At 51.9% G+C, this 25,044-nt stretch overlaps 1 protein-coding gene across 5 annotated transcripts in view; it reads right to left on the bottom strand.

Moving 5' to 3' along the window:
• Positions 1–9,633: 9,633 nt before the first annotated feature.
• Positions 9,634–25,044, bottom strand: part of PKNOX2 (PBX/knotted 1 homeobox 2) — a 280,016-nt gene continuing 264,605 nt past the window's right edge. For all 5 annotated transcript variants that reach the window (XM_040483432.1, XM_040483435.1, XM_040483436.1 and 2 more), the window contains 3 exons: positions 13,890–13,966; positions 12,809–12,987; positions 9,634–11,822 (listed from right to left, as the gene is read on the bottom strand). In XM_040483432.1, the coding sequence (XP_040339366.1) occupies positions 11,596–11,822; positions 12,809–12,987; positions 13,890–13,966 (483 nt within the window). In that variant the 3' untranslated portion in view covers positions 9,634–11,595. The remainder of the gene's footprint in view (positions 11,823–12,808; positions 12,988–13,889; positions 13,967–25,044) is intronic.

Here is a 25,044-nt window from a genome sequence, read left to right as displayed (position 1 = left end):
CATGCGCTTTGGAGTGTGGTGTTTCAAACCTGGAGAGAAGGCTGTGTAGCTGCCTTCACGTTGATGTCCCGTGGCCTATGGCAGACCACTGGTGTTGAGGGACCAGGGTGCGCCCTGCTGTGGGCTGTGGTGGGGGCTGCACATGGTGCAGTCAGAAGGGGGAGGCCATCCACAGAATCCCAAGGTCTTACTGCTCGGCAGCTTTAAAGGGAGCTGTGCAGTGTGTTCTAGGAACTATTGGCTGGAGGGTGTCAGACTACCGGGGTGATGGTGAAATTAGCAGATAGGAAGTGAGCCTCGAGGAGGCGCCAGGGCCTCCCCCTGAGACGGCCACATTGGCCACTTGCCAGCCCCTCCGCCGGGACCTGGAGGCTGGGGGCGGGGGGTTGGAGGGAGTATGCTGTGCTGAGCAATCCCAGTTTGGGGGATCGAGGCTGCTTCCTGAACGCCCCCAGTGACCCCTGGGAATGGTATTCTATGGCCGTGCATGCCCTCCCCTGCCCTCCCTGCAGCCCTAGGGGTCCAGCACCTCTGACCCCTACGTGCTGTCTCCACTGTCGCTGGCAGGCACCTGCCGGCCTTGGTTGACCAGCAGGTGAGTGCTGTCCTCAGACCTGGATGGTGGCTTGATTTCACTGCAGCCGGAACATCCTTGGCTTCCACCTTCGGGCTCAAATGATAGTAGCCCTGTGAATTCCCACAGCCCTGTCTTAAAAAGCACTTGCCACGCCCCTGCCGCTGACCTTATCACCCATGACGTTGTCTCACATCATAGCACCCCTCCCCGGTAAGTAGGCAATGGCGTCACCCAGATTTTCTGGATGAGGAGACCAGCAAGCAGAGATGTTCAGAAGTGGTAGGTCAGACTGCCACCTTCCATTTTGCTCTTAGTATAGTGTTGGCTTTAACAGGACAGACTAAACAGAAAGCCATATTTTATGGTGCTGGCAACTCCACGGAAGCCCGTGGGTCGACGTGGGTGACAGTGGAAGGCATCCTTGGTGCCTTGCCTCTTACTTCTTGGGGCTCTGCTTTTCTGGGAGTATGGCCGAGCAGTAGCCATCTTACCACGGGCGGAGGGGGGGACCTACCCCTCCAGGGAAGCTGCAGGTCTGACTCAGGCATCTAGCTAGAGCAGAATGTCCACCTAGGCAGAACCCTGGCATCTGTAGGAGGACAGAGGCAACCTCAGGTACCCACACAAATCCTTAGGGGCCATATGACGTTAAGTATCAGTGCGCTGACAAAAAGGGATGACTTCAGTTCCGCATTCACTGGCACTATGGTTAAGGATGCAAAGGGTCCCCGGTGGTGTGAGGTCATTTGCCAGCTCTGGGGTTTTTCACCTGCCTCAGCAAAGGGGAAGCAGCGAATCCCCAGAGCTTTTCTTCCTGCCTTGGATTTGTCAGATCTGGGTCAGCCACTCCTCCCCACCGTCACCCCCCCCCCCACCCCCCAGCCTCATGTATCCTGCCAGCAGGTGTCTGAGGCAGCAGAGACAAGCTAATCAAAGCTGCTGGCAGTTAAAAATAAATCTCAAGTGTCAGGGACAAACTCGAGCTAGCAGAGGTGAGCAGAGGAAGGTGGGGACCATGGTTCCTCTCGTCTCTCCTTTTGTCCACATTATCGGCCTTAGAGGGACTATTCAGTCAAATTCTCTCCTTGCTACTCAACATGTGGTGCCTGGACCAGCAGCACTGACAACCTCGAGTTGCCTGTTAGAAATGCCCCGCCCCAGACCTCGTGAATCAGAATCTGCATTGTGTGTGTGTGTGTGTGTGTGTGTGTGTACAAGGAGGGCCAAGGAGAGGGGGACAGAGAGAATCTTAAACAGGCTCCGCAGACATGGGGCTCGATCTCACAACCCTGACATCATGTTCTGAGCCGAAGTCAAGAGTCAGGTGCTTAACCGACTGAGCCACCCAGGTGCCCCCAGAATCTGCATTTTAACAAGCTCTCCAGGCAATTGGTATTTGCCTTAAGGTTTGGAGAAGCTTCTCCTCATGGAGGCTGAACCAGGGGAAAGTGTGGAGTGTGGTTAACAGGTGAACGCCATTTTCCTCTCCCAGTGTCCCCTCTTCTCGTCCTTGGGATTGTAGGAACACAGAGGAGGTGCCCTAAGGGCGGACACTTCAGACTCCATTCAGCCCTGATGGCCAGACTCAAGTCCAGGCTCGGCTGTGTGCACGCAGTGAAGAGTACCGGGGAGCCCAGGCCTGTGGGGCACCCTGCTTAGTAGGTAGCAGGTGGGCTTTAACCGAGGAGGGTTCCCTGCAATTAAAGGCCCCCATGTGGGTTTTGCCAAGTGTAATGTGACCAAGTCCTGGTAGGGAAACTCCACTTGTAGAGCCAGATACCGGCCTTCATTTGTGTGGAGTTGAAGCAATCCTGTGGGGACAAGCCATTTCCCAAATATTCCCTATCCTCATCTATTTCAGGAGGGAGACAGACGTGGTAACTCAGCAGGAAAAGCTAAGTGTGTTGTGGCCCTACCGTTTGTGGGATAAATCGGCCTTTAAAAATTAAACAGACCTTTCTCGTGCCCACTGGAAGGTCCGGAGGGTGACTCTGGCCAGCCGGCGGCTGGGGAAGAAGAGACGCGGATGGCAGGTGAGAAGGCACATCCTGCAGGTGTCTTAGGAGGAACAATAAACCAGGCTCTGATGGGCACCCGGTCCGTGTGGTGCGTGCTCTGAGTACCCGCAACGTCCTGCCTCCCACCCCACCCAGTCACAGCAGCATTGTGGGGGGGGGGGGAGGTCTCACCAAAGGCCAGAAGCAGGGAGCACCCCGGGGCACCCAGCCTGCCTTGCGGCAGGAGCACAAAATGGGGAGAGGCAGCCTCATTTCCCCGGAAGCCAGGAGAGGTGACTCCCATCACGGAGCCAGCCTCTGTGATTAGCATGCGTGGAGGGCAGAGTAATTAAATGCTGCTCTTGGAGAAGAGACTGGAGTTCTTGATGGCGCCTGATTATTTCCTTGAGAGGATGAGGGGATAGTCGCTGGGCTTTTCTGTCTGGGCCTCCGCTTTCCTCTTCTCCCTTCACTAGAGAGGGGAATCGGAGGCCACTCTACTGACCAGAAAGGTGCCTTGGCTTCAAACCAATGCCTCTCCTTTAAAAGAACAATGAGCCACCTTAGCCCACAGCCCAGCAGCTCCACACCCCGCCCAGGCCCTCATGCATATTCATCCTGCTTCAAAGAGCACAGCATGGAATATGCAAATTGGCCAGGCAGGAGCTGGTTGGCATTTTGATAATAGCTTTGTCTGAAAAACCCCAGAGACACTTGCACGTCTACTTCCTCTCTCTCTCTCCCTCTCTCTGTCTCTTTCCCCTACCCTCGTGTCCCCCTCCTCATTCTCTCTTGTACTCCCAACCTGCCGGAGCCGGGAGGAGCTGCCGGGGTCCGTGCTCCAGTCTGGTTTGTTTCCACTTCATCCTCTCCAATCCCCGCCTCCTCCCACAGAGTCACTTTGGTATTCTCCCCGTGAAGTGTTGCCCAGTCTGACAATGCCCCTGGGCTCCGGGCCTGTCCACTCTGTCTGGGGACACATTCTCTGCCATCTTCCCCAGAGACGAGCCCCCTTTCCTTTGTCCTTCTTCCTCCCCTTCTGACCTGGTTTTGCCCTCACGCTCCACCCGTCCAGCCTAAAAATCTAAGACCCTGGCCTTGCCGTCTGAATGGGAGGGAAGGCATCACTTCAAAGGCAGAAGGAGAGGAGGCTTGGATGTCAGCTGTCATCACTGACAGATCACTGGACCTCCCTAGTTCCTGACCTCACTCAGCCTTCTCTACAACACAGCCAAGCAGCTGAGCAGCCGTCAACGACAGGACAATGGCCTTGCTGTTGCCCGCTTCTTTATCCCGGTTTTTTTTGCTGGTCAACAACAGCCTCTTCTCTAACAGGAGCTCCCTGGCCCCCTTCCATAGCACAGCTCCTAGAGAAGTATGCAGAGATCCGGCCCCTCCCCCCACCCATCCCCCAAATGTAGCAGGTTCAAGTTAGGAGCTGGTGGGCTACTGGGTAGGTGCTCTGCTGTGGGGGAAGCAGGCTAAGGTTTGGATCTCTCATCGTTGAATGCCATTGCATGTGGGGTCCTTAGAGGACAAAAGCTGAGGCAGGTGCAGGGATGCAGGTGCCTCTGAGATTTCAGGGAAGAGGGGGGCCTCTGCCTTTGACCCTGAAGGCCAGCCCTGGTCAAGCTGAGCCTTAGGGAGATACATTATCTCATAGGAGGAATATGGGTTTTGGCCTTGGGTTCAAATCCCAGCTCTGCTACATATTAGTAAATAATTTTTGAGAAAATAATTTCTCTGAGCCTCATTTTAAAAATGGGAATAGTAACACTAGTAGTATCGGTCATTCTCTCAGGGTTATTCTGAATACAAGATCTCGCATACATGCTAAACGCTCAATAAATTGTGGCTTTTTACTAGTAAAGCTTGAGGAACATAGAGAAAGGGCTGGACACTGTGGCCCCTTTACTGTTGGGGACCGGATCATGTTTTCAATCCAGCAGGCACAGAAGACCTCAAAACAAAACAAAACAAGGTATGGGCTATTCCCCGAAAATCAGCCGTACCCCTCCCCCCCCATCCTGTCTAAATCCTGCTTAGTGGTGGCCCAGTGAGTGCCGGAACCTGCTGATTCCAGAGCCAGTGGCCTCCGGGCACTCCCGGACAAGGACGCAAAGGAGTGAGGCAGGAGTTGGATCATGTTCTGATTCTTCAGCAGGTTCACCCGGGGGGGGGGGGTGTAGGAGGGAAGGCGAAAGGTCCAATTGATTTTTTTCACTTAGCGAAAAGATTCTATTTTCACTGCCAAGGCGACAAGTAGGGCGACAGCAGAGGAACCCACAGTCCACCTCAGAGGCACTTAGAGGAGCCTCACATCTGCCTTATGATTAGGCCAGACAGGTGGGAATGTGCGGAGTGGTCCAAGAGGTTCCAGAAAGGCATTTCAGGTCTCCTTAAGTACTGCTCCCACACACCGACTGAGCCTTGAAGACCACATTGAAGCAGTCTGGAGCTTTTCTGCTTCTTCGGACTATCTCCGATCATGATCTTGGATCACGAGTTGGGGGGTGGCGGGTTGGAGGGACTGCCGTGGCTCTGCGTAGCCATGTAGCCTTTCTGCCTGGGTGGCGTTGCTCCCCAAGGCCAGAGGTGGGCGGTAAAGGCAGATGACAATTTACAGTGTGCTGTGGATGAGATTCCTATATGGGGCGAGCAGGTTGGGTTTTCTGACCCTTTCTGGGGCTGAGAAAGGATTTTTTCATTCTGGGCTTGGATCCTGCTGTGGGCAAACCTGCCTGGGAGGGGCCATATTCACAGCATCAGGCATTCTCCACCTCCAGCCCCCTACAGGGCACCTGCTCCACAGATTCTGGTCTGAAATCCGAGTCTGAGTGAGGTGGTGGTGGCTCAGAATCGCTGGGATGCTGTCAAAAAGGCACTTACTTTGGTCCCAGCCTGGGAGACTCTGATTTAGCAGACACAGAACAGAATTTGGGCTCCAGCGGCAGCCCCTGCCCTCCCCCCATGGCTGCTCAGCGATTCTAGGTGCCCCGAGCCCACCGCTCCTGGGTGGGGCTGCAGGAGAGGCAAGATGCTGCAGGCCCCCGAGGTGCTTGGGGGAGATTCCAACACGAGAGCCAAGTTATTCCACCCCCTTTCAAAATGTGACCTCATCAGAAGGGCAGCGAGAAGCGGGAAGGCGGCTAGTTGTTGGAGGCCTGGGCGGTGATGTCAATCTCAGCTTCTCCAGCAGAGATGGGGGCTGTCCAGAGAGTGGAGCAGTCCCCTCCGGGGGGAGAAGCTGGGGACCCACGTCATCATCCACAGGACTAGTTTCATGGAGCATCAGCTGAGAGGAACTTAGCAACCATCTCCTCTAACCCCTCAATGTGCAGGTGAGGAAGTTAACTGAGAGGGTCCCTGTGTGTGAGGGGGAATTGTTAGCGGAGTATTGCCCAAATCCAGGAGAATCCGACGCACTTCCTCTCCGCGCAAAGGAGCATGGGAGGTCCACGGGTGGGCGGAGCCAGCCTTAAATGGATTTCGTCTAATGAAAATTTTGCAATACGAGGGGGGAAGCAACCACCCAGAAATTCATGAAACAACAGGTGGATGTGTGATGTAGACACCTGACATGAGTTCTCTGAATAGTGCTTGGGTGTAAGAAGATGAAAAAAAATCTGAAAATGAAAAGATATAATAAGGTACACACAACTGAAGGGAATTTAAGACATTAAATGGCTGATTGTAATGAGATGTACATAAATTGTAAGGCTTGTAATGAAATGAAAAAAAAATTCTTGCCTGATAATACTGGGTGTAATGTCTACACCTGAAATAAGTCGTCTCACCGCGCCCAGTGTAATGAGATGCACATAATTCTAAAGAGTGTAATGAGATGAAAAATAAATCACACACTTGTCTTAAAATGAAAGATGTACCAAGATGCACACACCTGACGGGCATTGTCCTAAATGGGCTTGCTTGAATGAGATGCATTTAATTTGCAAGGGGGCTAAATGAGATTGCCCAGAGAGAGGCTAATATAAAACTAGAAGATACGTACACTTGAAAGTGGCATCATAAAATCTGCCTTATCCGTGGGATGGAAATAAGATGCCAAAGTGGAAATGCATGGAGTCTGACACAATCGACATTGTCTGCCAGTCCTTGGTGATCCTTTGCCCCTGCGATGCTGTGCAAAGTGGAATTATCCTCTGTCTCCCGTCTGAGGACAGAGTAGGCACCTGTGAATCCTACTGGCTGAATCAAGGTCTTGTAGTCTAAATAGCAAGAGGAAGTTAAGGGAGCAGCGATAAACAAGTAATTTCTAAACGGCAACAGAAAAGTGTTTTCTGAGAGCAGTGTTTTTCAAAGTCCTCAGACCTCTTGCCTTGGAATCTGGGAAAAAGTTGGTCCTGGGACCGAATCTGCATATATAACGAGTAACCCTGGGGGGTTTTATGCCTCGAGGTTAATGTTTGCCTGTAGAGGTCAGGTAGGCAGGTAATATGAATGAAGATGTCTGGATGTAGGACACAGGGACACTTTGCAATTAAAGGTAGGTATATCTCCACTTCCACAGATACTTTTTCTCTGATTTTGTTTTTTCAAAGGCAGAGCCTCTCGGACTCTTGTTTTCTCATGCTTGATGGAGCAGTGGGTATAGAGAAATAGTTCCCCCCCCCGCCTTTGTTTTAACGGTTTTTTAAAAATGTTTATTTATTTTCTTTTAGAGAGAGAGAGAGTAGAGAAGAGACAGAGAGAGGGAGACAGAATCCCAAGCAGGCTCTGCTCCATCAGTGCACAGAGCCGACCAACTGTGATCCCACGAACTGTGAGATCATGACCTAAGCGGAAACCAAGGGTCTGATGCTTAATCAACTGAGACTTCCGGGTGCCCCGAAATAGTTCCCTTCTTAAAAGCAAGCACTCAAATATTGAAGGAAAGTCAAAAAAAGGAAAAAAAAATTAAAAGACAGGGTAGGGGAAGCATAACTAGCCAATGAGCCAACCAAACAGTGACAGCTGGATAAGTGGCAAGTGGCACTTAGTGCCAGTGCTGGGGAGACCACGTGCATGGCCAGTGTTGTGATAACCTGGAGAGCACATCATAAGGGGTAGCGATGGTTCAGTTACACCCTGTTGTGGCCTTGTAGGAATACAGGTCCTGAGCTGCAATTGTCTATCTTTTCAACGTTGGCACAAAAGTAGAAACAATATATGGTCCAAACAAAACGTGTCTGGGAGCTGAATTTGACCGGAAGGCCACGTCTGACCTGATGGTCTTGTTTGCAATTCTGAATGTTAACCTTTGAGGGCACCGTCCTGGGATGAGCTCATATTTTCACCATTAAGGGGACGTTGGCAGCACACATTCAGTCTCAAGTTTCTGCTAGAATGGAAACTCCCTGAAGGCAAGAACTTTGCTGATCACAGCTGTAACCTCCACATCTGAAACCGCCTGAGATTGAGTTGGGGCTCAGTAATATACATCGGATGAATGAGTGAGTCTGGGCAGGCTGCGGTGTGATAGTGCCAATGCCCTCATCTGGCCCAGGTCAAGGCAGCAGAGGGGTCTCTTGGTCAAGGCAGTGTAGCTCTGGCCATCAGCTGCCCTGAGCAGGAATCTTCCAACCCCAAAGGTCTGCCCTGCTGGGGTAGGGGCCAGCATGCCAGTCCAATCCTGCATTTTCCCATTTTCCTTCCTTCCACAGGGATAGTGGCACATCTTGTCCCTGGGATGGATACGATTTGGGTCGTACACGGAGAGAGAATTTGCTGCCTCCTCATAACACCCCCAGCCATGTCTCAAATGATTTAGGAACCCCCCTTTTCATTGGCAGCATGGTGGAAAAACTGGCAGAACTTGATAGAAATACTTAGGAAGGGGCGTGAGAGGCTGGACAGACTACTCTGTAATTTCTTAGAATAGTGTTCCCTAAAGTGTGTTTTGGGCGATCCGAGTATAACTCGAATAGATATTACTGGGGCAGAAAAAGGGAAATAAATCTGGGGGGCAAGATAAACAGGTTTCTTTCCCGCAGGACTCTGCTGAGCCTTTATTCGTAATGTGCCTTACCGAACTCCACCAGCAAAATAGATTATGCAGTTCATCCTAGACTAATCTGGCCGTGGGTTTTTTTTGATAGCGTATCTTTTAACAATGTCTTCCTTGGAAACCACTTCTTTGAAAGCCGGCTGGCTTCCTGGCTCTGGGAGGTGGGGCTCTAAGTGGCGTCTTCTCGCAGATCTTGAGACTTTCTCGCTGCCTAGAGGCGGGGTCTCTGCAGACTCTCCAGGTCTGACTGGAGGCCTGGGCTCCGTGAGAGAGGTGACCCAGGGAGCGGTCCTCAGAGCTGCAGTGGGTGCAGAGCCATTTTGCCTGTGTAAGCACTCCCTTCCGCACCTTCAGCCTGGCTGGGAGGGTGTCCCAGCCTTTGCGAGAGCAAGGAACTCCTCACTCCTGCTTCTAAACCGATGCCCTGGACTTCGATCTCACCAACAGTGCCCAGATAAGAAAACCTTGGGACTGAAAGTAAGAAAGCTTGCTTGCTTAGGGGGCGAAGCTGTCCCTGAATTTCCACTTGCCCCAGGGAATACAGTGCTGAGCCCTGGGGTTCAGAAGGCAGGCTCCCCTCTGGGCGCAGCTCTAGGATTCAATGCGGCTGTTAAGACTTCCTCTCCTTCCCGATTCCTGGGACCCGGATGGGCCTGTGAGGGCTGGGGGAGGGGCACTGGGGCCACCAGCTTCGAGGATGAAAATCCTCAGAGCCTAGGATGCAGCTGGGAAGAGCATTGGCCTTGGAGGGTGGTGGAAGAGACCACAGTCTGAGCGCTCCACTGCTATGGGGGAGAACTGCCAGGAGAGGGCAGCGCAGAGCTTCCTCCTGTCTCTCCCTAATCTGTCTTTCAGCCAGACGCGTAGACAGCGTGTGCCAAACGTGGCTGTCTTCGGGCCCAGAAAGGTAAACTGAGGCCACCCAGAGAGCCTTCTACCTTGTTCCCTTCCATGGGTAGTCGGTTCAACAAGAGGTAGGCTGAGGCTCCAAATGTTTTCCGGTCCGGGGTCCCAGTAACCGCTAACCACAGAAAAAGAACCGCGCACCAGAATTATGGTAGGTAATAAGATTTACTGAAAACTTCTCGGCCACATTCAGTACTGGTTTGGTGGATACATCAGAAGGAGGTTGCATAACATTAGGCAGGTGGAGGGGCTGGAGGAGGATGTGTGGGCACATGTGTGCGGGTGTGCCTGTGCGGGGCAGGTCGCTGTCCAAAGTGGTAGGTGAAAGGGTGTGTGTGTGTGTGTGAGAGAGAGAGAGAGAGAGAGAGAGAGAGAGAGAGAAAGAGAGAGAGAGAGAATAAGAGAGAGAGAGAGAACAAGAAAATGAAGAAAAGGAAATGTATTTTATCCCACTGCACATTGCAAAAGTCTCACGCCAAAAAAGCTAGACTTTCCTCTACCTATGGCATCAAAAGGGAGTAAAAAATGATTGGATCACCCAGATTATAAATAAGGTTATTTGTTTTTCAAAAATCCCTATTAAAACATTAAATATCAGCTCTTTTGGGGGAGAAATACATTCATCTCAGGGAGACCTCAGGAAAGCGACCATCCTTTTGCTCCACCCCAACCAGGAGGGGGAGGGGAAGCCCCAGAGGGCCCTGAGGGGTCCCCTCAAGTGGAGCCAGGTAGCCACTCGCATCCTGCCACTGAAGGAGATGGCCAACGCACAATTTACAAATGAAACTGCAAGTCCATTAAATTAAATCCAATGGAAAACACACGTGTGACCAGTCCCATCATTCACAGCCAAGGGGTGGAGCAGGAGGGGAGGAGGGGTGCCAATCATGGGGGCCCGGAAGTTGGACGGGAGGGTGTGAGTTAGGACAGGTGGTAGAAAGCCTCCTTCTCGAGGGAGCCCCAGTGCCTCCAGCGCCGTGCGTCGTGGTGGTGGCTAGATCAGCGAGACGTGTGGGGTGGGGCACCGCCTGGCTCTGGGCCCTGGCCCACACTTTGGATATTGATGGGAAGAGGGATGTAGCACCTTCGCCAACCCCTGGCTTCCCATTGGACTGGATGCTTCTTTCCAATGTTTCTTCTGCCTTCTCTGAAGAATGAAGAAGAGAGAATGGGGCTGGTGAGGCCAGCCTGGGAGCAGGGCAACAGCCATGGGGGGCTGAGGGCTGGAACACCTGGGGTAAGACACCACTGTCCTGTTGTTATGGGAGCTGAGCTCTGTGACCACCTGGGGATGGCTGTGGTCCCCAGAGTCACCTTGATATGGCTCCTAGCTCAGGTTGTGCCATCTCCTTGGGTCCTGGAGCCAACCCAGGGGAAGGGATTCCGCTCAACCCCCTACGATCTGAGCCTGCCAGCTGACCATCCATTTTGGGGAGAGAGAGAGAGAGAGAGAGAGAGAGAAGGTGGCTGTGGTGGCTCCTACCCTCTCTCCCAAGTCCGTGATTGCCCGTGCCTGAGACAGGTCCTTGGAGGAATGAGTGGGAGCCTCAGGGAGCTGTGGTCGGCAGACCTCAGGGCCTCCCACTCTGCTAGCCACTGGTGATGCGTCTGGGCTCCTCCTGCCCTTGAATGTCTCTCAGAGGAGCTGAGAACCTTCCGGGGGTGGAATCCAGATGCCCTTGACTCTCCCTTTCCTTCTAACTGTGTCCCTGGCAAGGCTCATTCTGTTGAACAGCACCGATCTGCCTCACAGTGCAGGGCTTGTAAACGACTCAAGTCCTTCAGTGGGGGGGGGCCATGGGTGCCATCTGTCCTCAGGGATTTGGTGAGTCCAGCTCTCACTCCCGCCTTTCCGTATGGGCTGCTTGACCGGCCCCGCAAACGGAGTCCTCTGCAGTTCTAGGGAAGTGGGGCTGGGGTACTCATTGAAGCTTGGTGGTTTGGGAAGGAGCAGGCATCTGCTCTGCATTTCTTCAAGCTACTGATCTGGGGAAGCTAGGGCCCAACTTCCTCGGTGCTGCCTGCCCGTGCCCCCCTCCCCCCCACCCTGAAGCCCTCCTGACGACACTCCTCTCCTGCTCGGTGACCAGTGCCAGCTGGGCTGCCAACTACTCCAGGGAGTCACTGTGTTCCAAGCCCAGGTCGCTGACATTTGTCGTCTGAAGCTCGTCGGCCTCCTCCTCCAGCTCCTCTTCCTCCTCCTCTTCCATCTCATCCTCATCCTCTTCTTCTGTCCCATCCAATGAGTCCTCGTGTGCGGCCATCATAGCCTGCTGCATGGCCATGGTGGCATTGTCTGAGGACAGGGACTGCAGGTTGTCCAAGTTAATGGAACCTACGTGAGACAAGAAGGCAAGGGTCAGGCCCAGGAATCTCAGTGTTGGGTAGGGTGGGGTGTGGACTGGCTCAGGGGGTGGTGGACAATTCCCAGGTATGACGGCCCCTGCCCGTGCACTTGTTGGCCACTCCCCGCCTCATCCTTAGCATCCCTAGGCGCTCCTAGTTTCCATTTACTGAGCATCTCCTATGTAAGTACGTTAAATACCTTGACTTTCTAACAGTTCTGCACTGTGGGTGTTATTACCTCCATTCGACAGAGGAGGAAACCGAGTCTCAGACGGTTATGAGCTCAAGGTGCCAGTCAGCCAGGAGTTGGGATTCTCTCCTTGGTCAGTCTAGCTCAAAATCTGCTTCTTTCCTCTACGCCTCCCGTGGCAATTGCCCATCGCACGGGAACCTGAACACAACCCTATAGATGCACACGAAGGTATGTACGTGCACACGCACACTTCCACTTCACTTCCCACACAGAGCTGTCTTCACGTGCCAAGCTATAAAATGTCTGGCTTACTGAATTATTCATTGTGCACCAGGCGACCGGCAATTAGAAAAGTGTATATGGAGGGTGTGATGGAGAAGCTGGGAAAACAAAGCTCTTCCTGGCCTCCGTTCACGAGCCAGCTGCCTGCTTCAGTATTTATAGATGGCCCGAGCTCTTGGGGAGCCGTGCAGACACTCATCGGCGCTAAGGAACTTTCGGGAGGGCGTGGGAGGGAGGAGGGGGCTCTGCTGAGCAGTCACGGACTCTGATGACCATGGCCTCCCACTCATCTTTGTGAGGTTGCTTGCGGCTTGTTAAGACATGTGCAAAAACATTCCCTTCTCTCAGGCTTACACACATTCTTTGATGGAGAGCGGGTGGGGCTCATTATGGCGACAGAGCCGCCAGTGCCGCTCAGGCGAGTAGATGTTCAGCCCTTGTGTGTCCAGGAGGCCCGCCCGCCAGCCCCAGTCTAGAGCACACTCATCCCCCGGTCTCACCATCGGGGTTTGTCCCTGGCGCACCGCCCTGCTGCTGCAGCACCCCTGCAGCAATGGAGTTGGGCCAGAATCTTTGGGTGGGCCGGTGCTGCGATTTGATCTTCTTGGCTTTCGGGGCAGGGTCTGGGTTGCTGGCATCAAGCATGGGCTGCAGGATGCGCCTCCGGGCATTGATGAACCTGCCCAGGGGTAAAGGTAGAGACCTGGTTAGTCACCCCTGAATTGTGGTGTGTGTGTGTGTGTGCGCGCGCGCGCGCACACACATGTGGGCATACGTGCACATATACAGGGAGCGTAGAGCTGCTCCCGGACTTTCAGCTGCTGATCCACCGTATGGAAGACTGGGGTCTGATCTAGGGTGTGAAAGCCCAGCCGGGAGAAGACCCCCGGGCACTGCAAGGCTCGCGGGATCACCTGGAGCTTGGTAACCACAAAGCAGCTTGGGAGGAATGCATGAGGAGGGTCAGAAGTCTCTACTCAGGACTGGTCAGGATGGAACAGAGGAAGTAAGAGGCCCCTTAGAAGCACTAAACTCTGACTTCTCTCCAGAGGGCTCAGGGATCAGATCAGGGGGCCCAACTCTTGGGTCTACTCCCATCCAACCAGACCTCGCTGTCTGAGATTTCCATGACAGCCCAGCCAGACACAGAGAAGGGGAAAACAGATCCCCATGAGGTCCACAGTCAACTGTCCCTCCCCCTTCCCACTCCCAGCTTTGTAGAATGTTGTAGTTTTTCAGTTTACATAGTTGGTGGGTAGACCGGATGACCACCGGCAGCTCCTCCAGGCTTTGGTTGCCTGCATTCCTGTGTGCCTCTGTACTATAGGCGGGGCAGGGTTTTCTATTTTTAGCAAGAAGCCTCCAGTGATGTTCCTGACACAATCTCCCAGCAGAGGGCGCTGAGAAGCCACAGATGAAGCTCCAGGCGGTTGGGTTGACCCTCGCTTTCCGCTTCTAGGCCAACTGGGAGGACCGCTGTGGTAGCTGGGCTGTGCTGAGCTGTCTCTTTTCCTTGCTGTGCATTCCCCTGCCAAGCAAGTGGCCCCGGATCTGAGAGCCTCTGGGTAGGTGATAACTCACCAGTTATTTACTTGCAGGAGCGTGAGGTTTGTCTGGGCTGCGATCTGCCTCTTCTCATCCTCCGTGGGGTAGGGGTGCTGAAATGAGAAGTAAAGGGCTAATGTGGCGGGGCACCTGGTGGTCCCGGCCCCCTAGAGATCATTCCTACATCACAAGCACTACCCTGGTCCAGGCAGCTCAGCGGTTTGGAAGCCCAAACTGGGACAAGTGCAATGTTTGTTTCCCAAAAGCAATGGGACTAAGGCTTGGGAGAGGCTGTCCCCTGACTGTGGCTCCACATTCAGGGCCACCTGGCCTCAGTCCAGCTCCCCCACAGGGTGGCGGACCAATTGGTTCCCCAAGAGTCAGTACAGTTCAATATTGATAGCTTCCAAGGCACTTTCATATCCTGACTTGGTCTTCACGGCCAACCCCCAGCAGGCAGGTCAAGCATTATTAGTGTTAGGATTGACAATGGCCTATAGGACTATCAGAAGGTGGTAAATGGGTGTATGAACCAATTGAATTTATTTTTATTTATTTATTTTTTAATTTATTATTTTTAAATGTTTATTTATTTTTGACACACACAGAGTGCAAGTGGGGGAGGGGCAGAGAAAAAGGGAGACACAGAATCTGGAGCAGGCTCCAGGCTCTGAGCTGTCAGCATAGAGTCCAACACAGGTCTCGAACATCATGAGCTGTGAGATCATGACCTGAGCTGAAGTCGGATGCTTACCTGACTGAGTCACCCAGGTGCCCCATCAGTTCACTTTAAATTAACTGGTATTTACTGAATATCTACTGTGTGCCCAGATTTATGCAGGCATCCCAGGAGACGGAAGATAAATATAATGATAACTCTAGTTGAATAATACTTGGTAACCTGTCAACTGTTTTCATGCACTAAATTTCATTTAATGGAGCATATCACTAAAATTTTATAAGGTCAAGTATTGTTATTCCCACTTGATAGACGGAGAAACTGAGCGACTTCTCCAATGTTCCCCCAATGGTGGCACCAGCCTGGAACTCAGTTCTTTTCATTTTGTTCCAGTCTTCTTGCCCTCACTTCATGCTGCCACTTTGTAAGACTGGGTCTGTGTCTTTGTGGGAGTAAGAAAGTGGTGCCCCGGCACATGTCAGTCCCTGTGCTGTTTACATGTTGGTTTCCCTCTCTTGGATGGTGCTTCATGAAGGCAGAGACCATGTCTTATTAATTTGTCTTATTAATGTATCCCCAGTGCCTTCCACGTGCAAATGACATGCAAATGACTGCTGAGGGAAAGAAAGCAGAGACAAAGCAATAGGTGCGGTGGTTTGGGTAATGGGCACCATAGGAGGTTCGAAGGAGTGATGGGAAGGCTGCACAGGTCACATTAAGAATGGGAAAGTTTGGGGTGGTGGTGGAATAGGGGTCCTTCTGCGTCCCACTTACTGGGTGGGGAGCCACATGGTAACTGGGTCTCTGGGTCTTTGTGTCTTTCCCAGGTCCCCACACCACACCCCGTACCCAGTAGGCATGCAGTAAATGTGTGATGACTGCCTGGGCGGGTCAGAACTTTGTCCTGAAGTGAAGGGAGATCTGGGGTTGGCGGGGGGGGGGGGGGGGGCCTCTGTCCAGCCTCCGTAAGCCAGGACCATTTTTCACGATCAGGGTGGCGTTAGAAAGTGGTGCTTGGGCTTTCTGGAGTCCCAGAGGCTGGGACTCAGAGTCTGGCTCTGTCACGACCTGCTATGAGTTCTTAGGCATGTCCCTTAACCCCCCAATCATAAAGTCATCTAACGATTAAACGGAATGATACTCGTCAAGTGCTCTACCGGAGGTGGCGCTTCACACTAGTATTATGGGATGGTGTTGGCAAGGTGCTTAAAGCTGTCTAAGGAATGAGTGTGCGAACAACAACCTTGGAAGCGCTCTCATTATCAGCGACAGAGGAAAGCGGTTGGCCTCAGCACCCCCTGACTGAAGCAGTGAGGGTCACGTGTTGTTGTAATTCACACCTCTGACCCTGACCGCCATGCCAGGGCAGCCGTGCCTTGTGATTCATACAACATTAAGATTCTAACAAGCGGGACAACACATCAGCGTCACAGGAGCCAAGTTCATCCTACCTGGGAAGGAACAGAGGGAGGTGGGAGGAGAGACTGCAGGCCTCAGGGGTAGGGGAGCAGGGGCTCTATGCTTCTGACATCTTCTGAGGAAGGGGCAGGGCCCAAGCCCTACTTTCCTGCCCCGTGGAGTTCCAATTCCCCTGCTCATGATAAGGAGCCAAGCGGCCTCCATGTCCACGGCCAGGTGGACTGAGAACACAGCAAACTACGGCATCTTTCGGGCCTTCCCAGGCTGCGCCAGGCCCTTTCCTGCCTTCTTGCCCTTGCACGTGCTGTTCCCTCCACTGCAAAGCTCCTTCTCCCACTTTCCCACTGTGTGTGTTCCTGAGCTTCTGGGAAGACCTGTCACAGGTCAGATTCTCTGTGAGGCATTTCCCACCTTCCCGGGGCAGAGATCGTCACCACTGTTCGAATAACTATATTATCGAATATTATTGAATTCAATAACAAATTCCCACATAGTGGGCATATTCCATCTAGAGGGTATATAGCCCGCCATATGGTCATATGTCTCCCTAAGATACCGAGAGTTGTTCTCAGGCAGGAACCTGGTCTTATCAGACAATGTATCTCCACTGTCCAGCCCGGTAACAGGCAGAGTAGATGTTTGGTGTCTGTGTATGGAACACAGGAGTGAACCAACACAAGAAGGAGATGGCCAACTTGGTTCCTGAGCAGAGCAAGGCTGTTCCTGCCAGCTGGGCCGGTTCATCTGCCCATCAGTGGTGGGGGGCTCCAGCATCTTGGGTGCTGGCAGTGAAAGGTACCTGGCTGTAAGAGCTCACAGCGTAGAGGGAAAAGCTACAGGCACAGGGGGAAGAAACCTCTATTAAAGGGCAGTGTGTTGGTTCCCATTGAGTGGTAAGAGAAGGGTGGGCTGGGCTGGTCGGGGAGGACATCCCGAGGGAGGTGAGACTTCAGTTGGACTTTGAAGAATGGCCAAGCCATTCTAGCAAAGGAGGGGGTCGGCATTTCAGGCAGGGGACTTGCACCAGGATTTACATTTAAGCCAGTCGGATGCAAATCTCTTCCACTATTAAAGACCTCCAGGGCAGGAAATCCTTCAGCCTCTCATGGAAGGATAATGTTTGCTGTCTCTAAGGAGGTTCCTGGTGCAGGCCTCTGTGCTGAGTGGATGTCATAAATCCATAGATTAACATGCTCCCGTGTAATGGAGAGGGTAAGAGGCAGTGTCACGGAAACTGGCTGGCTGTTCTCTTATGGATAAAGATATAAACCTCTCATCCTCCCACATTGCAGGTGCCACCACCCAACCCTCCTGGAACCAGTATCTCAGGAGGCACGTGGTGGAGGCCATGGGGTGAGTGGCAGCTTTGGCTCAGCTCTGGGGACAGGTGTGCCGGCCAGAACATTCCTGGCTCCGCATCTGAGTTCTCATGGGAGCAGTCCAGCTTGGACACGCCTCAGACCAGATGATTCCTGAGGACAGAGTCAAAATAGTCCTGAGCCCTGGACAGACCTCGATTTGGTCAGTGCTACTTTTAGCACAATTGGAAAGGCTCGGGGCCAAGGACGGGAAGAGGAATCAGATGAGATCGTGGTAAGCCATCAAGCCATAGTAGCTGTTCTCTGATCGTTATTTGGAAGAACTCCTTTGGAGCCGGAGAGGGAAGTGGCAGCCGCTTTCTGGAAGTACATAATCCTTCCTCGAAAAAGAGATACAGAACGGACCAGAAAATGACAGATCCTTCTCAGGGCCGGCATGGAGGCTTGCACAATTAGGCCGAGCTGCCTGGTGGAAAGGAGCCTGGCTTTTGGAGAGGTCAACTCCTGCACCCAGCACTTACCAGCTGTGTGAGCTTGGCAACTTGTTCTAGGTTTTCCGTCATTAGCTTCCTTGGTTTAACGTGGAATTAACAAAAGAGTGCGTCCCTCTTGGACTTGGGGGCTGATCTAATGAGATAATGCAGGTAGAGCACGTGCGCTCCAGGGACTCAATCCGTACCCTGTAGCGAGACCCCCCCCAGACAGCACGGAGTCAACTGTTGAGTCTCCAGGGAAGGGAACTGTAGCATTTACTCAGAGGAGCTGTTTCATGGCGCCACAGCTGCCGTCAGGAAGTCCTTCTGAAATCTGACCTACACTCTTTCCCGCCTCTCTCTGATACCTCGCTTTACGGCCTCCTAACTCAGGTCTCATCTGGCCTAAATTGAAGCTAAAGGCACCTTTCGGTTGGACGAGTGAGTTCCTCCTGGGGTTCTGGGCCAGAAAGAAGTGTGGCCAGGGATGGTTCATAGGTCCCTGACCACTTCTTGCACCCCGAGACTGTCCTTCCACCTCCTAGCCCGGGCACATAAGCGTGAGGCCGGCCAGTCACCGAGGGACATCACACAGGAAGTGGGAGACTGCCGGTGCCAGTGGCCTTGTGCTGTCAGTGAAGCAGGGCTTGGAGCCAGTTTTCCATCCCCCCTTTCCCGCCATGACTGGCACCGCACTGGTGTCCACCACAGCCCTCTTCCCTTCTCCTTCCTGACCAACCTTGGGCGCGTGCTCTGTGGCAGCCCCAGTTCTGTGGGTGTGGCCTTGCTCTAGGAGGGTCAGATGCCAAGTGAACAGAGGCAGTCAGGATGGTGGGGGTGGGGGTCCCTGAAACAACCCCGTTTCATCACATCGGAGATGCCACCGACGGCGGGGTGCATCCTGATTTCAGAGAGGCTAAGTGGGGGAAAACCTGAGCCTTTTAGAATGAAGAGGAATTTCTCTTTCTACTGTAATTGACCTTGTGCAGACCCTCCTTTCTTCTTTCTCTCCTTTTTACTCCCTTCTCCCTTATAGTTGTACACACACACGGAAAAGTACAAAGAACGAAAACGTATATGGCTTTATATAATATCACAAACACCAGTGTGACCACCACCCGGGTGAAAAAATAGGATGCCACCAGCACCCAAAAGCCCCCTTTGTGCCCCTTTCCAGTCACTACCCCCAAAAGATATCGTCCCCAAAGATAACTTGATTTTTATGGTTTTCTTGCTTTCCTTTGTAGTTTTGCTATGTCTCATCCTTAAACATCGTGGTTTACTTTCGCCTGGTTTCTGGACCCTATGTAGATGGAATCAGACAGCATGCAGTATTTCACTCCACAGTAGAGTCGTGAGATTCATGTACGGTTGTTCTGCATAACTGTACTGTTCATTTTCATTGCTGTATAGTATTCCCTTGCAAAAAAATCTGCCACCTCCCAGTTCCTCACCCTCCCGCAATCTCAGAACGATTCCCCCTCCCTCTGCTGTCTATTTCAATCCCTCCTTCACGTTGCAACAAGACCGGTCCTTCCTAACCCGACCCCAGTCCCTCATGCCTGCTCGGACTCCTCTCCCATGGGCACCAGCGCTTACCCTTCCCAGGGTTCCATGCGCTACATGGATGATTTCTTAGTTGTCTGTCACCCAAACCAGACATGCTGCCTGTTTTTGAGGAAAGGGACCCCCACCTTTCTTTCCACTCCAACCTCATCCATGCTAAGGAAAATGCCTGGCCCACAGTAAGTGTTCAGTATGTATTTGTGGCCTGGATGATCATAGCAACCTAAGGGGGTAAGTGGTGGTTACCACCCTTCCCTGTGTGTCCTCGAGAGTGAAGAAGAGTGGGAGAGAGTGGGGAGCATCAGGGATTCAGACTTCCCAGGAATTCTAGCTAGACTCAGGCTCCCTTACTTACTCAAAGGGCCGTTCCTTTAAGTGATTGTTCCATGCATGTTTGTGGGGAAAGAGAGGTTCCATGGGGGCGCACCGGCCAGCTTTCTAGAGGAGTCTTGGGGGCAGCATGGTGCAAAGTAGGTAAAACGTGAACTCTAGAGCCAGGCTCTCTGGCTTGGAATCCTGGTCTCTCACCAGCCCAAGACCTTGGGCCTGTGACTCGGGTTCCTCTTCTGTCAACTGGGGAAAGATTTCCACCTACCCTGAGGTGGTAATAAGGACTGAGTGAGTTACTGTTTGAAAAGTGCTCAGAAAAGTGCCTGGCAGCCTGGCACTCTGTGAGTGTTTGTTAAATCAATCAATCAATCAATCAATCATGAATAAAATCAATCTGCTGCTTGGCACACGTGGTTCCGTCTCTGGGAAAAAGCCACAGGTTGTTTTTTTCTGACACATGGCAGGAGCCCCCGGCAGCCCCTTCCGTGCATGTAGAGATGTGCTCCTTTTTTTCAAATGGTTTTATCTCCTGGATTCTGGGACTGCTCCAGTCCCTGTGCACACATGATGGGGTATTTCCCCCGAACGTGGGCCTCAGGCTTCTTGGGGGATGCTGTGAGGTTGTAAATCTCCCCCGGCCATTTTTCAGGTGGCATCTTTGAGAGCTGCAGGCTCCCAAAGGGAGGGTCCTGGGACACAGTGCACGCCAGTGGTCTCTTACCCCCCACCCCCCGTCTTCTCTGATGGGCTCCATCCAGCCCTGCGGCTGCCCAATCTATTGTCAACAAGGTCCCATCTTTAATGGAGACCACCAATCTCACCTCCTCCCCTGGGACTCACTGCTGCTGAAGCAGCCAGTGCGGCCCATGCCCTGGGACTACAGCTGCCCCAGGGCACGCTTCCAACACTCTCTGCCTGTCCTGGGGGAGTTGGAGGGCAGCTTCAACTGTGCCCTCTCCATCCCACATGAAGGGTGGGTGTGAGAAAACAGTGTCACGTCACTGGCAGGAACCCAAGACCTAATGTTTCTCTGGCACAGAGAGATGAACGTGTCAAGACATGGCTGGCCTGACTTCTTCCAGCTCCTGATGTACCTTCCACTGAAGCTCTACAGGTACAGATGCCTGAGCAGCATGGGACAGACAAGTCATGGCACGACAAAGCGCCACACAGTTCCCCATCCTCCAGGGGAGTGGGTAAGGGGAAAGGAGGATTTCATGCTCATAACACTAGAAGGAGGGGTCACTCTCTTTGGTCAACAATAATCACAGGCCAGACAGGGGGCACTGATGGTCAGTGGGGAGAGAATCCTTACCTGAACAAGTCCTCTTTCTCTTTCTACCCAATCCTAAATCCTAGCCACCCTTCCAGGCCTCGCCCAAGTCCCAGTTCCCCCACTGAACCTTAACTTGGTTCATCAGCATCACCTGCGGGGCTTGTTAAAAACCAACATCTCTGTATTGCACAGAGCCTTCGAAGTTTCTGAGACCAGCTCTCCCACCGGGCAGGAGTCCTTGATGCCAGTGCTCTCGGCGATGCACCCCAACAACTTACAGGTGTGCAGGGATAGTGCCAAGGTGGCTTGGTGGGGTCTAGGGCGGTGGGAGTCCTCTGGCTGGTCTCCAGCTACCAGCAACGTAGTTGGTTTACTGTCATTTTCTGTGTGCACCATCTCGGAAAAGGTGGGGAAACGTGGCTCTGCGGAGCCAATGGACACGGTGCAGCAGCCCTTTGCTCTGATGGTGGAGAAGGTCTTTCTGTTGAACTCAAGTCTTCTCCCTACTCATCCAGAGAGCCTACACTGTCCTCTGAAGTCACACAGGGGCCTCTAGCACTGCCTCTCACTTCATGACAAGAGCTACCCACCACACATGGAATGTCTATAGTTTTTGGTTAACTTTGAATACTTACTCTGTCAAAGTACCTGCCATGTATTCTCATTGAATTTTCTAGGCACCTATAAAACGGGCATCCTTCTTCACATTTCACGCATGAGAAAAACTAAGCCCAGAGGGGTTAAAAAAACTGGCTCCAGGTTATACAAGCAGTGAGTGTCAGAGCCAAGACTCGCACCCCCTGTATCTTTAACCACGTCCACTCCACCTCTGGGCTCGACCATCTGTCAGGCACTGCGCTTTTTAACATATTATTGATCATCTTCACCACAGGCGGGTATTATTGTCTCCACTTTTTGAAGAGGAAATTAACATCAGAGATGCTAGTTGACCTGTTCAAGGTCATATGGCAAGTACAAAATGGAGCTGGGATCAGTCTCAGGCCTGTGTACCTCCAAAACCTTTGTTCCTTATAAGGAGCACATCTTTTCTACAGACCGAACATCCCCAGTCCTCTTAACCAATCATCATATGACACGTTTCCTGTTAGTCATTTGAACAGACCTTTCCCCGTCCTGACCGCTCTTCTCTGGACACAACTTGCCAAAGGACCTTTTGAAATGTGATCCTCAGTACTGGACACACTAATCTGGATGTGTCTGACCAACACAGATGGTCAAACTCCTCTCACCTATACTGAGTCCTCCGTTCTCGGACCCCTGGAGTACGTGTGTGTGTGTATGTGTGTTAGCGCTTGATTACATCATGGGTTGACCACTCATGGTTTCTGTGTATACTTTATCCCCCAGTTAAATGATCAGTCCCTTGACTGCGGAAATCATGTCTCATACCTGAAACTTAGGTGTTGGTGGATAGATACGATACTTGGAACTTGGATTACATTTCCCCATAGAATCAAGTTATTTTGTTTTAACAGCTAGCTTTCCAGGCTAGCCCCAAAGGCCAATTTAGTTAAAGATCTGTGTTCTGGTGGAAAGGAGCCCACAGAATTCAGGGACAAACAAGAGATCTCACTGTAATTTCAGGCGGCAGACTAGACCTGAGTAAATTCTGAGATGGTAAGCACAGACTTGGACCTCCTCCCTTCCCCTGCTGGCACTTCTGAGCACCTTTTCTCACCAGCCCCAGGACCCTCATGTGACCCTGTGGTCAGCTTTTTGAATCTGAGGCCTCTGGCTGCTGGGACTTCAGGGTCAAATCTCCTGAAACTATATTCATGATGATGCAGATAAAACTTTCATCGGATTCTCAAAAGGTCAGGGACCTCAAAGAATCTGCTAGAAACAGAACAATTGCTAGAAGCCTTTTCCCTGGCATGCCAGCCTGGTTTGCCTCCTCAAAATACTGTGTTAAAAAATGTCCTATCTTCATTTTCCACCACTAACAAGCATTGGTACTCCTCCCATGAAGTGGATCTTAGCTGAGTGGGAGTAAAACAGCAAGCTTTGGAACTAATTCATACTAAGCTGTGAAGGAATGATGGCGTCCCGGTCTCTCTATAGGCATCTGTTTTTGACAGGGATTGGATACCTTTAAGCGGACATCTGATGAGTGGAATTTCAGATAGTGTGACACAGTTAAAGGAAAAAACTAGCAGACAAGATATTCTGGAACAAAAATGGTCTTTCTAAGTCCCTCCGATTTTGCTTTTCAAGTTTTCTTACTTTTCCCTACAGATTTCCTAGAAGTGTTAAGATTTCTCTCAGCTCTTTCTGAGACAGGGCAGGTTATGGGGACTCCCGGAGGGAGACGGGCGGCCTTTGCAACAATGGCGGTGTCTGTATCAGGACAAAGTACTGTCACATCTATCATCTTACTCTACCCTCACTACGACGCTGTGAGCTGGATATTGTCATTCCCATTTTAGAGCAGAGGAGACTGAGGCCTGATGGGGTTAAGCAACTTGCCCCAGGTACCCCTGGCTGGGTAGAAGGGGTATGACACTCACATACAGAACCATGCCCGTTCCATAGACCACGCACTCTTCCTGTTTGTAAGAGACATCACCGTTTTCTAAGTCAGCTGTAGACGGATCCTGTTAGTGGGTCTCTGACAGGGACAGATGTATAATTCCTTGGGGCTTAATACAATGGTAGGCACAGGGAAGGTGGAAAGGCACACGTAGAGTATTTGCTGAGTAACTGAAGATAATGCCAAGGCACAGAAGCTACAGCTGGATTTCATGTCCACACCCTCTCCTTGGTCAGGAGCCCACATGCAGGGCACACGGTGTACCCATGGATGCAGCAGCCTGTTTCACCCAGCGGGGATAAGCCCAGCATGGAAGGTTCCGGTGCTGTGGGTGAGAATAGCTGGGGATATGACAAAGACTCACTAAGATAAGGGCGGGCTCGGATCATGTAGAGTATGGGAATGTTCATAGCAGCATTATTCGGAGGCCAAAAAGTGGAAACCACCCAAATACCTACCAACTGATGAGTGGATAAACAAAATGTGTTCTATCCATACAATGGAATACTGTTCTGCCATAAAACAGAGGAAGCATTGATATGTATTACAATAGGGATGAACCTTGGTTACATTCTGCTGCGTGAAAGAAGCCATACACAGAAGACCACACATTTTATGATTCCATTCATGTAATATCTGAAATAGGCCCATCCTCAGAGAGTGCAAGTGGATTACTGGTTTCTAGGGCCCAGGAGCAGTAGTAGCTAATGGGTACAGAAATTGTTTCAGTGATGAAAATATTCTGGAATTTGTTAGTGGTGATGACTGTATAACTCTAAATATACTAAGCATCTCCAAATTTAGTCAAAAAGGGGGTGAATGATATGGTATATAAATTACATTTCAATTAAAAAAAAAAAAAACCAACCACCAAGAGAAGTCCGCTGGTACATTTTGTGACATCGTCAGACTTCAGACGAGGGCCCTGCAGAAAGGCCCTCCAGCTGCGCGTGGCCAGGTGGAAAGGCAGCCACCTGGGACGCAGGGTCGGGTGAGATGGCTGTGAGCAGCGCACAACTGTGACCCTGGCTGGATGCCACACTGGTCCTGTGAATGTGATGGATGAAGAAGGGAGAGGAAAGGAAGGGAGGGTGAGGCGGCCTCGCTGCGTCTGGAAACTAAGGCTGGCATATAAAAGTCCTGCATCCCACCCCCACCCCCAGGACAGGGCTCTCTGTCTCCACTGAGAGCCTCTGCTCGCAGCTTCTGTTACTTCACCTAGACTTGGCATGGGAGCCCAGAGATGCTGTGGTGTTTCCTGGGCCAATGCAGAGGCAGTGTAGCCTAGTGGGTGACGTATTAGAGCTGCGAGGCACCACAGACCTGGGCTCAAATCCCGTGAGATATTGGGGAATAGGTTCCCTCCTTTGAGTCCAGTTTTGTTATTGGTAAAATGGGGATAACTGGCTGGGTGGATTCAATGAGATGATGTCTGAAGATGCTTCGCATAGATCTGTCCCCCGCCCTGCAGGGGCTGCTGGGGCTTGGTTTCTTCTCTGGGACCGCCCCCCCCCCCAACATGCAGAGAATATTCTATAAAGTGCTTCAATGGCAGCAGCACAGAGAACAGTCATGTTT

Source organism: Herpailurus yagouaroundi, unplaced genomic scaffold (assembly GCF_014898765.1).
Source record: "Herpailurus yagouaroundi ecotype Mexico unplaced genomic scaffold, PumYag 161, whole genome shotgun sequence".
NCBI classification, from domain to species: domain Eukaryota; kingdom Metazoa; phylum Chordata; class Mammalia; order Carnivora; family Felidae; genus Herpailurus; species Herpailurus yagouaroundi.
The sequence above is the reverse complement of the archived record's forward strand: the minus strand, read 5'-3'. Positions and strand labels throughout refer to the sequence as shown.